Genomic DNA, 11,858 nt, shown 5'->3' on the forward strand with positions numbered 1-11,858 from the left:
CAGAGGGTGATTTATGGCTTCGGTGAGAGAGACACCCAGGGCTGCATAATGCGTGCAAGGGCATTCCAGTCAATATATTGACTTTCCGGAGGGGCCTCTGTAAACACAAGTGGTTCTGGACCTCGGCTACCTCTGTTTCTTTCTGACTGCTGGAGCCTCTTCAGATAGAACCAGACAAAAACCCCACACCCTGGATGGATCATCCTTCCACCTCTGCCCCACTCCGGACTTACAGATGGGAAGGGAAACCAAACAATCAGAACCCAGAGAGGGAAAGGCACTTGCCCAGGGTCTCACAGCAAATGAAAATCAAGAGCCAGAGTCTACTAACTCCTCGGGCAGGAGCAGCTGAGACTCCTGGTCCTGACCTCCCAGCTTTCACTCCCGTGGAGGAAGATGATGATGCATTGCTGGGCTCTCTCCGGGGCAGGCTGCATGCCAACAGGCCCTGAGTGATCGCTGTGTGCCGGGCACTGTGCTAAGGGCTTTACCATACATCAGCTCATGAGACTCGCAAGGCAGTTCTGAGGATGATGTTATTATTACCCCCATTTTACAGATGAGAAAATGGAGGTACAGTTCAGTTAGGTGAGCTGCCCAACATCACCAAGTTAGTCAGTGACAATGCTGGGAGGCCGCGTTAACCTCCTTAGAATTCCAATTGGCAATGCCATGCACTCTTCTGCACCCGCAGCTAAGGCCCCGGGGAGAGGTGTGTGTGGAAAGAGAGCAGCTGGGGGTTCCCAGAGGTGGTGATGACAAAGGATCTCCCCAACCCTACCCCTGCCAAACGGCTCACAGAAGTGCTAGGCGGATTCCATCCTTCCCCTTCTTACCCACTTTGTGTTCTCTGGTGGGGGCAGGGCAGAAGGTAGGGAGATACCTCCCCATGTCTCCACCCCCAATATGATCCCTACCAGTGCTTAGAAAGTATTTTCTGGGCTCGTTCCACCTTTGGGAGCCACACAGAGAGATCCAAGAAGAAGGCCTTTTGCCTCCAGGGCCTGCCATGGTCCTAGCCCACAGAGTCAGAAGCAGCTGAGAGGGTTCGTGACCCAAGCACACACATTCAGTAGAACCTGGGATGCTGGGAGGTGGAATGGGGCCAGAGGGTTTGTTCTCCAAGGATTGGTGTCCACCTCAAGATAGTGAACACAGCAGATGCTAACAGGCGCAAATTTCCCAAGAGTAAGGAGAGGTCGGCTGGCACCCCTGCCCACATACCCAGCTAGCTAGCCCCCATCCCATCCTCTCTTCAGGACATGCTCTCAGAAGGACTGGAAAAGGACAGAGTCAAGGTCTGGCACTCATCACCCGCCCCAGGAAGCCCCATGCCTTACAACCTTGGCTCTGCTATGCTCTTCCCTGTATATCATCTGTCACCCTCACATGGCATCTGCAATGCTCTGAATGCCACTTAACATTTCTAGAGTGGACATCAGCAACACTTACAGACAGCACCTCCTCGAGGGCTGTGGCCAGGGCTGCTTAGGAGTTCTGACCTTGTGATGGTTAATACTGAGTGTCAACTTGATTGGATGGAAGGATGCAAACAAAGTATTGATCCTGGGTGTGTCTGTGAGGGTGTTGCCAAAGGAGATTAACATTTGAGTCAGTGGGCTGGGAAAGGCAGGCCCACCCTTAATCTGGGTGGGCACAATCTAATCAGCTGCCAGCAGGGCTAGAATATAAGCAGACAGAAAAATGTGAAAAGAGAGACTGGCCTAGCCTCCCAGCCTACATCTTTCTCCCATGCTGGACGCTTTCTGCCCTCGAACATCAGACTAGAAGTTCTTCGGTTTTGGAACTCGGACTGGCTCTCCTTGCTCCTCAGCCAGCAGAAGGCCTATTGTGGGACCTTGTGATCGTGTGAGTTAATACTTACTAAACTCTCCTTTATATATATATATTAGTTCTTTCCCTCTAGAGAACCCTGACTAATACAAACCTGGGTCCCAGTCCTGTCTCTTCAGCCTTCTAAGTGAGAGCTTCCACCTTCTCGGTGAGTTCTTACAAGGACAAAGTGAGACTGCACATATAAAAGGGTTTTGTAAACTGTAAAGCAACATGCACACCAGGGTGGGGGGAGGGACTGTGATTTTCCTGTAGGCCTCCCTGCTCCAGAACAGTCCATCTTATCCTAGAGTTGAAGTGATGGAAGTCCTTCCTGTGGACAGCCCTGGGAAAGCAGGTAAGCGCATCTGTGACCAAGAAAGTGGTAACGACAGTGGAGTCCAGCATGTGTGTGGGTGTGTCTGTCCTCTTTCAATTGCTACCGCTGAGAGTCCCAGGCCCCAGCCACGTCAGCCTGAGATGGGGTTCTCCACTGGGGATCCCACCCGCTCAAGCTCTGCTGGCCCCTTCTCCAGCAAACTCTAGAGGAGAACTCACTCCCTGTGGGGGAGACAGGCTGAAGCATAAGCTGACCCAGGTCAGAGAGCAGATCTCCAAACCACAGCTGCTCCCATGCTCTGGGGAAGCTGGGAGTTGACTGCAGAAGACTCCAGGTCTGGGACTCTGATCTTCCTGGGGGCAGTAGCCCAAGCTGCTGGGCTGGCTTAGGGTCCATCTCTGCCAACCTTCCTCCCCCTGGAGCACCAGGACCCACCTGCAGGCAGGCCTATCCCATCCGCACTCAGCAGGGGAAGCTGTCCTCTGCCCTTCCAACAGCAGAACCTGGCACTCAGGCCAAACCCTGCTCACAGTGCAGGTGTGGGGCAAAATGAGGTCTCTTAAGTGCTGACGGGCAAATGGCCTGGGTCCCATCCTGAAGTGGAATCCCCAAAGGAATACAATGGATGGAGCTTCCCATGCCTGGTGGTGACTCACTGTCTCCACATTACACATACCTATTTATACACAAACACACCACAAGTGTGCCCATGTGACATTGCCCACCCCCCACACACCCAAACACACACACAGCCTATACATCACACCTCCTGAGTTACAAAAGGCACAACCCTCCTCAAACACACATCCATCCTCCGGCACACACCCAGTCCATGCCTCGCCCCCACACACACCTGACACCCCAGTGCAACACCACACCCACCCTCCCCTCCCTGCAAACTCCCACCTCCGCCCACCTGCTTAATACACATTCTCACCCCCCACACACCCCTTAATACATACTCTCACACCCACAAGCCTGCCTTCTTGGAGAAGTGAGCCGAGCCGTGCAGCGCCGCGAAGGGGTAAGTTGCAAGCACTGGGGGCAGCCTGTTCTGGGAGGTGAGAAGGAGGGCGGCTCCGTGCACTCACTCGCTAGGCGGTGGCGTTAGAGCTCCCGGGGCTCCAGCAGACCGATTTAGCTCGGCTGGGGAGGGAGGTGGAGATGGGGACTGGGGGTGGGGGACGCAGGAGAGGGTAGAATCCAGCCCCCCAAGCGGCGGAGATGCTAATCAGGCCGCTAAGTTGGAAAAGGTAAATTCGGGCGCTCCCAGCAGCCCAGCGCTTTTGGAGAGAAGGAAGAGGAAACAAAAGGGCTGGGGGTGGGGGAGCGGGGAGGCGGCTGATTTATGCCTGCACTTCAGCAAATATTTTCGTTGCCATTAGCATCCCCGAAGACCGGGAGGAACGCCGCGGGGACCTGTGGCTTAGCGCGCTCCGCCCGGGCTTGTCTGCCCGCGGGGGCGCAGCGGCTGAGGCGGCTCCGGGCCGGAGTTCCAATCAAGCGCCACCCAACTCCCAGTCGGGGGCCGAGGCCAGCGCCGGGATGCCAGCTTCTCCCAAAAAGATCCTGCCTCAGGGAAATGCATGGAGCCGGCGGAAAAGCCCGCGGCGCCCCCTGCGGATCGCAGACCCTAAGGGGGCGGGAGGTGGCGCCCCAGTCCCAACCTCTGGAGCCAACCCAGCGGGTGGGAAGTGCCCGTACCCTAGGCCTTCCGGAGAGTGTTCTCTCCTTGTATTATTCTAATTACGGTATTTTTAATTTCCTTAAAAAAATAAGAAACAGAAAAGCACAGAACGCACTTGTTTGGTTTCATTTTGCCTTCACAGCTTTAATGACTCTATTTGTGGAAGCTGTTTAGGAAACTGGTGAGGAGGAGAAGGAGGAGGACGCCAAGAGAAGCGCCAGCTCTGGCCTGAGCGCCGGCTTTCTCCTCCCTACCCTCTGGGGGCCATCTGCCCAGGCAGCAGTTTCCCTGGGCCCAGGCTGCCACCCCCAAGTCCCAGCCTATGACCCAGCCCCCTCTGCCCTTTCCTGAAGGCGGCAGTGGCCTCCAAACTGTCTCCTTTCCACCCAACCCCAACTCTGAGGGTCAAAAGACGGGCTGCCTGCAGGCCCTGGGGGAGGGAGGTACCAGCACTGTCTATTCAGAATCACTAACCTGGTCCGAGAGCACTTGGAATGGAAATGATCCATCTCCCCCCAGCCCATCCCCAAAGTCTTAGGCAGCCCACAAACCTCCTTAGAAAACCTCTGTGGCTCGGGGAATGGGGCGTAGGAGGCAGACCTCGTCTTAAGCCTGACACCCAGGAAAACGGTTGCTAGACCTGCGGTCCAGGAGAAACTCAACAACAAAGAGAGGTGGGGGAGGGCACTGGCTCCTAAAGCTTTGAACATAAGTAAAAAGTAAAAACATAATTCTGTCCCCAACTCTACAAATGGGTGCAGAGCTCTAAAATGCTAATGTTTATTTGGCCATGCAGCCCAAGGGAGCTTGGCTTGTGACCTGTCTCCCTTCCCCAGGTCAGGGCAGTTGCTCAGGAGGCCAATGCTGGGGGTTGGGGGAGCCACCTTTGGGCACTTGCCTGGTCTCAGAGCTTCACTCCTGACCTTTGGCTCTGCCCTGTTCCCCCTCTCCTGGAACACCTCTTCACCCTCCCAACTCTCAACCTCTTTCCTCCATCCTGCCATGAGTTCCAGTCTAAAGCAGCCATCAAAGCGATCTTATCTTTAGCTGCCTGCCTTAAGTGGTGCCTCAATTTCAGAGTCTCAAGCCCACACCCATGATGGTGGGTCTCCAGCCCAGATGGAATGAAGGAGCTAGAAGCACTAGATTGAGGTTGTGAGGCCTCAGTTCAAGTCCTGGCACTACCGGTGAGTCCCAATGTGACCTTGGGCAAGTTGGCCTGTCCCAAAGTGTCAACAGTTAAATAAATGGATTGGAAAAGAGGGGAACTGTTTTATCCTACAGAATTCCGTTTGTGGGGGAGGGGAGAGAGGTGGAGGAGAGAGATTACAGGAGAAATTCCTCCCCTGCAGTGGTACTTTCACTTTAATGAGAAAACCCATTAAGACACTTGATTTTCCATTTGTTTAAGTGAGATGGGTGTTTGCTACAGTGAGTGTAGAGGGAGGCAAGGACAGGCTATCATTGTGTGTGCACAGGCGCATGCAAGCGAGCACACGCACACACACACACCAAGCAGAGACACTACAAAAACTCTGATTTTAATTGCACCTTAAAAAGAAGTATTACCTTGACACCTCGACTCCTTCTCAACCATCCCAGCCAGAGGCCATGGAAAGGCTCATTAAAAGCTCCAGGAAGGGCTGAAAGGTGGGGTGGGAGGAGATTTCCAGGGCCAACCAGAGCTTTTGAAGTGGCCTTTTCTGGCTAGTCACTTGCTGACATTACCTTCTAAGGGTCTGGGGTTTTATGGTTCCAGTTTTGATTTCTCCAGCATCAGACTTTACAGCTTAAAAATATTCTCAGTGCTGTAAAGGGAGCTCATTCCCATATTCACCAGGGATGGGGTGGGGTGGGGAAAAGGAGAGAGAGGTGCCTGCCACTTGAGGGGAGCTTGGACACCCCCAGTAAAGATCCCTCCTTGCAGAGAGAGCCTCGCCTGCCTCAGTCTGTTATGAGTCTCATGGCAGAGGGGTGGGTGGATAAGAACAGGAGGGAGGGTCTGCTGGGCTTGAATCAGTCTGGCTATTGGACAGGAGCCCTTCACACGTCTTCAATCTGTGGCCAAGTGAAGGCAAGATTTGGAGAAAGCCAACACTCTGGCCTTGATTTTCCCCATCAGTGAAATGGGGCTTGTGAAGGATCCACTGGAAAAACCCAAAGAACATTCTGAAAGAATGATGCTCTGTGCCTGTGGCATTAGAGAAAAACAAGATTGTGTGGGAGGAAGGGACATGTTCTCCCTCCTGAAGGCAGGTTTCTAAGGGCCACACATTCTGGGCAATGAGAAGGCTGCAGGCCGACCCCACCAGTTGGCCCCTCTCCAGGCTGGTGGGCAGGCAGCTCCTGCCGCGCTAAGTAATGAGCACAATTCCAACACCGCTTCTGCTCGCTGGTGAGAAATCAAAGCTGGGTATTAGAGGCCATTTCTGACTGGGCACCATTCGTGCCCAAATCCATCAAAGCCCTGGGCCTGGGGTTTCTTCTGGGGAAGGTGGGGGCTGGATGCTTTGTTAAGCAGGAAATGCAGGCCACCCCCAGCCTTCCTGGCCAAGCCCACCCACCCAGAGAACTATAGGCCAACCAGTCTTGTCTTTCTCCTACAGCAGCCCCTCATTCCTGATAACCTAAGTATTTATTCCTGATCCCACTGTCCTGCTGGTACAAAAGCAGCTTCCCAAGACACAACCCTGCCCATGTGCCATTTACAGAGACTTCACCCTACCCTTCAATCATCTCCTCAACCCCCCTCCAACCAGAAACCAGCACCCCAACCAAGCACCTCCCACGTCTAACTGCACCCTTTAAAACAAGGTTGGACATTCAGCAACCTGCCTTCCCCATCCCCATCATTACCTTCCAACTTCAAAACACTGCTTTAAATACCAGAGTCTGCCCAAATCATAATTAACTTGGATCAAATGGTTGAGTGTTGTAACTCTACTGCACAGGACTTGCACCAGAAAAAAAAAAAAAAAAAAAGTGGGGAATGTGCTAAAGCCAAGCCCTCACTCCTGGCCGTGGGAATCACTAATTCCAGAATGAGGAATCTTTGGCTATGGAAGGGGGAAGGGCGGATGTCAACTTCGCAGCAGGAGGTAGGAGGTGGGGAGGGCTGCGTCATCTCGTCCACTTTCTGCTCCAGTTTTCCTGCTCCATTCTCAGCCTCAACTCAGAGAGGACTCCGTGCAGGAGGCCCCGTCCCCACCTGGCTCCGGAGCCGAGGCGCCCGGCAGCCGTGGCCAGCCCACTTGCTTGGGTTCGGGTACCAGAGAGAGGCTGGCTCCAGTCAGTCCACAGCCTCCCCGAGAAGACGCAGCCCAGCCAGCGACGCCGGGTCCAGCTACAGGACGAGCGAGAAACGTATTCATCCACGGCGAGAGAGGCGGGTTAGGGACTTTATTTCGGAGCCCACCAGTTCGCTGAAGTCATCTTGGTGGGTCCAGAGCGGGCGCTGTACCAAGGAGAGCGCACCTAGTCTGTTCCCCGGACAGCGAGAATGTCAGTGACCCATTTAAAAGGAAACTCCGCAGGATCGCTAAGAACCTCTGCCCGCATCCAACACACACACACACACACACACACACACACACACACACACACACACACACACACTCCAACACTCAGAAAATAATAATAATAATAATAATAATAATTCTTCCAGACCTGCGGGCCCAGCGATCTCGGGGAAAGCTATGTGTGCAAGACTTAGCCCTCCCCGCTTCAGGAGCCCTGCAAGCCGGCCTGCCCCGGCTGCCGGAGCGCTTCCTGTGTTCAGCAGGTCTTTTCGCTCTCTCCCTCTAGCCTGCAGATTCCTGTCCCTATAGCGCGTAAGAGCCTAGGCGAGCTGGGACCAGACTAGTAAGTTACCGGCGTACGGCAGCAAGCGCACACCTTGCTTATGTAGCCAATGTTCTTTTTCGGGGCGGATGCCAGGCGCGCGGAGAGCCGGGCGTCCCCAAGAGGCGGATCCTCCCGGAGACTCAGACCCTGACTCCTACACCCCTTCCAGGGAGAAGAAGGGATCCCTTTCAGGAGCGAGCAGGTTCAGCTTACTGTGAACCCCCTTCCCTCCTCCCCCCTCCCGCGATGTGGATGCGCCATTGCCCACTTTGGGAGGCAGTAAAATCTACATTCTAACTTGGGCGCCCTTGCCGCTTTTCCTGCGCGCATCGATGCGACGAAAGACCACCTCAACTTCAGGACAGAGTAAGGCGCAAGGGTCCCCTAGCCCCGCGCCCCCAGGCCCGATCGCTTCCTACCTGCTTGGCTCAGCCTCGGGTCCCAGCAGAGCAGCAGTGCCAGCAGCAGCGCGCCCCGAGCTCCGCTCCGGGCCCACATGCTCCCGCGGCCCGGTTCGGGCGCCTCTCCCCCAGGGCTGTCTCCCTGGCCCCAGCCTCGCCGCCGCCGTCTCCGCCGCCGCCGCCGCCTCCTCCTCGCCGTCCTCCCCGGCGCCCGGCAGCGCCAGCCCGTGCCTTCCGTGGGGGCAGCGGAAGCCACGCTGCGCGGAGGGCCGCCTGGCACTCGGAGCGCGGTGGGTGCCTGGCGCCGGCTCTCGAACCAGGCTCCGGCGCGCCCCTCTGGCTCCGGGTCTCCGAGCGCTCGCCTGGGTCCGGCGCTGTGCCTCCGAAGTTGCGCGACCGCTCAGTGGCGCTCGCAGCGGCGGCGCCGCGCAGTCCCAGCCCCAGCGCGCGCCTCTCGGAGCCCCGCGGCTGCGTGCGGCTCCGGCGCCCTAGCCGGCCCCAGCAGCCTGCCACAATGCCGAGCGCCGCCGCTCGCTCGCCGGAGTGAGTTCGCCAGCGGAGGGGACCGCGCGCGGCCGGGGCGGGGCCTGGGCGGCCGAGGGCGGAGCCGGCAGGGGGACCTTGAGGGGGGATCCGACGGCCATCTGGGCGCGGCCGCGGCAGAGCTGGGGGACCCGGGGGGAGGGTCCTCGCGAGACACTGGGCGCAGCGTTTTGAAAAACCCGGCCGCTGGAGAATGGCTAGACGTGGAGGCGGCCCAATTTTCGCTCCCCCAAATTAAGGAAATCTGGCTTTGCGCCTTCATTTGGCTTGGCCATGTCAGCTTTCTCCTCTGATTAAACATAGGACTCTCACTTTTGGCTCCCCTGTCTGTAGTATGCGCTCTGCCTTCCACATGTGGGGGTCTTTCCAAAAAAAGGCTCCCAAAATGAGAACACCCAAGTCCTGGTTACGCGGGGGCTTACAGCGATATGAAGCTGGGAATAGATTAGGTTCATCCTGGCTGGCTCTGCTTGTCTGTATGATCTCCGGCAGAACTGTTAACCAGACCCCTGGAAACCCCTCCAGCACTCTGATCCTGCGTTGTTGTAAACTAGCCTCCTACCTGACAGTGGGACAGCCATTTTTGGCTCAGTGTAAACTTGGACTCTGCCCCTTATTTACTGTGTGACCTTGAACAAGTTACTTAACAATTCTGTTGCTCCCTTCATCATCATCTGTAAAATGGAGGAAAAGGATAACTATTTCATAAGGGGGTATAGAATTAAATTTTAAAACTTGTGTGGAAATTGCAGTGCAAGTGTCAATAATCTCTTTCCAAGATTCTCCCCTCCCAGCCAGTCTGATTCCAGGGGGAAAGTCCTGACCACCCAAAGGTGGTCCAAGGAGCACATGGGGACAGGTGAGGTTTGAAGGATGGGCAGTGTCTTGGGATTGAAACCCAGAGAGATCAGAAGGAGCGGATCAGCTAACATAGGCAAAGACCTTCCCTGTGCCAGGCACAGGGCTAAGCACTCTGTATGCATCATGTCAGTTAATTCTCACAACCCTCTGAAGTAAGCACCATTTACATCCCATTTTACAGATGAAGGACCTGAGGCACAGAGGTGTAAAGCCACCTGCCAGAGATCACACTGCTTGGAGTGACTGAGTGACTGAGCAAAGGGTATGGGGGAGATGGGATTGGAAAGAAACCCTCTAAACGGGGGAGCCTCACTTGAACACCTTCCCTGGGGCTGGATTGGGCTGTGCGAAGGGGACTGTCCTAGCTGTTTCCCCAGAGGTGAGGTGAAGGCAGGACTAGTACCCTCTCCACACACACTCCCCTCACAAGCCGGGGTCTGGAGTATCTAGGGGAGGTCGTGCATGCCATCAGCACATCTCCCTAACCCTCTGTCACTGGGCACCCAGCATCAGGAGGGTGGCAACGGGTGGACTGGGACTCCCTGGGGGAAGAACTTCCATCAATTGAGAAAGGCTGCTGTGGGCAAAGGTAGGTTGCTTAGCTTGGCCTCTGACAGCCCTAGCAAGGGCAGTGGATGAGACAGTCAACAGCTCAGCACACCCAAACAACTCCACCTTGCAAATACACATGCACACACACAACTACCCACCCATACACACTGCAAAAGTACACACACGAAAACATACAACAAAGACAACAGGTGCAATGTTTCACCTCCCATAAACATCACACCTACAAATAGGCACACGACTCCAGAGACACCCACATACCAAAGATGTATGCCTAAAAAAAGCAAACACACAGGCGCACACAACTAAAAACACAAATAGGCAGATGACTCCCAAGACAAATAGATATTTGGATACTTAACTACTGCCAGGAAACACATACAGGCACGCCTGTGCCAAGACCCACATCTGACGGTCATCCTCTGGATGCAGGCACATGGTCAAGGTTGTGCCTGTGCTGGAGAGCTCAGCAGGGACCTCAGCAGAGACGGGCAGCATGCAGAGACCACAGCATGTTCTCTCTCTCCCCCCAACCTCTTTCTCTCTCTCCTTCAGGCCAGTGGGGTATTGGAGATTTTAATAAAAAGTTCCAGCCCTTGGAACTTTGCTGTTTAGGTGGTAAAGTGTACCCAGCAGGCCCTTCTAGTCCAAGTATCAGGTTTCACGGCTTTAATTCCTGGCTGGAGAGAAGGGGGACTGGAGATGGGGGCAAGCAAAAGGAAGACATTACCCCCTCTCCTGCCAGTCCCTGCCCCACTTCCCTTCTCAGCCTAACCACTCTCTCAACTCTTGAAATATACTCATGGGAGGTTCCGGGCCCTGCTCTCCCTCCAGGACTCCAGCATCAGGGTATGGGATTTTGCATGTTGGGAATCTCTCTGTAACTGCTCTGTGCCCCTGCTCCTGTACCAAGTCTCTGAGCCTTCTCTAGCCACCTGCAGCTGAGCAGTTGCAGATGTGGTTCCTCTCCAGCCCTGGCATCTCAAGAGTGCAGGCTGTCAGTTGAGGCCAGGGAAGGGGCTTCAGAGGGAGTCAGACTCCCCCTGAGCCATACCTTTCCCTGGGATGGGTGAAGAATGGGCAGGGTCCCTGCCTGGGGGATGACACATTAGGATAGCAGGATTAAGATTTGCCAGGGTGTTCCCAAACCCAGTGCCATGGGCCTCACAGCAAAGGCACCCTGCTGGGAGTTAAGCATGAGGACGAGGCAGTGAGTTGCTTGAAGTCAGGTGCCCTGTGTTCCCTGTTCCCCATGATATATCTAGCACTGAAGACAGTTTCTGGCATAGCAGGGATGCAAGCAACCTTGGTTGAGTGGGTACATTAATAAGGCTGGGGGGAAAGGGGTTGATGGTCAAAGGGCCTAAGAGTTGCTATGTGAGCCCCACCCTCCCCTCCCCTCTATTTCCTGGGGTCTGGGGGTTCTGAGGCTGGAAGTAGGGCAGGCTTTGAGACATAGATCTGCTTTGAAATCAGTCCCAGAGCCATTTCTCACCCTTGGTGGGGACTGCAGATGCTTCCACCGGCTACCATCACTTCTCTCAAACCACAGGAGTGTGTAGGAAAGAGTTCTGGATCTGGAGGGCTGTGGCCCTGGACCTGGGGGCTGCTCTTACCTGCTGGGGGATCTTAAGCCAGTTACTGAAACTTTCCCAGCGTCAGTTTCCTCAATTGTAAAACAGGAATAATAATTACTTCACAGTATTAAGAATAATAAGGCCAATAATCTGGCTGTATAAAAACTGCCTATTTGATAACAATTACGATTTTAAAGCGGCTG

At 55.0% G+C, this 11,858-nt stretch overlaps 1 protein-coding gene and 1 long non-coding RNA gene across 2 annotated transcripts in view; one reads left to right on the forward strand and one right to left on the reverse strand.

Moving 5' to 3' along the window:
• The window catches only part of UNC5B (unc-5 netrin receptor B), a 90,277-nt gene extending 81,630 nt beyond the window's left edge, over window positions 1–8,647 (reverse strand). The window contains exon 1 of the mRNA XM_004049554.5: window positions 8,123–8,647. Within this exon, the coding sequence (XP_004049602.4) occupies window positions 8,123–8,201 (79 nt within the window). The 5' untranslated portion in view covers window positions 8,202–8,647. The remainder of the gene's footprint in view (window positions 1–8,122) is intronic.
• On the forward strand, window positions 1,611–3,962 carry LOC129525088 (uncharacterized). Its single transcript, XR_008669147.2, has 3 exons — window positions 1,611–1,869; window positions 2,145–3,197; window positions 3,559–3,962. It is a non-coding gene; the product is annotated as an uncharacterized lncRNA (long non-coding RNA).
• Window positions 8,648–11,858: the final 3,211 nt, after the last annotated feature.

The sequence above is a fragment of the Gorilla gorilla genome, chromosome 8 (assembly GCF_029281585.2).
Source record: "Gorilla gorilla gorilla isolate KB3781 chromosome 8, NHGRI_mGorGor1-v2.1_pri, whole genome shotgun sequence".
In the NCBI taxonomy this organism is placed as follows: Eukaryota; Metazoa; Chordata; class Mammalia; order Primates; family Hominidae; genus Gorilla; species Gorilla gorilla.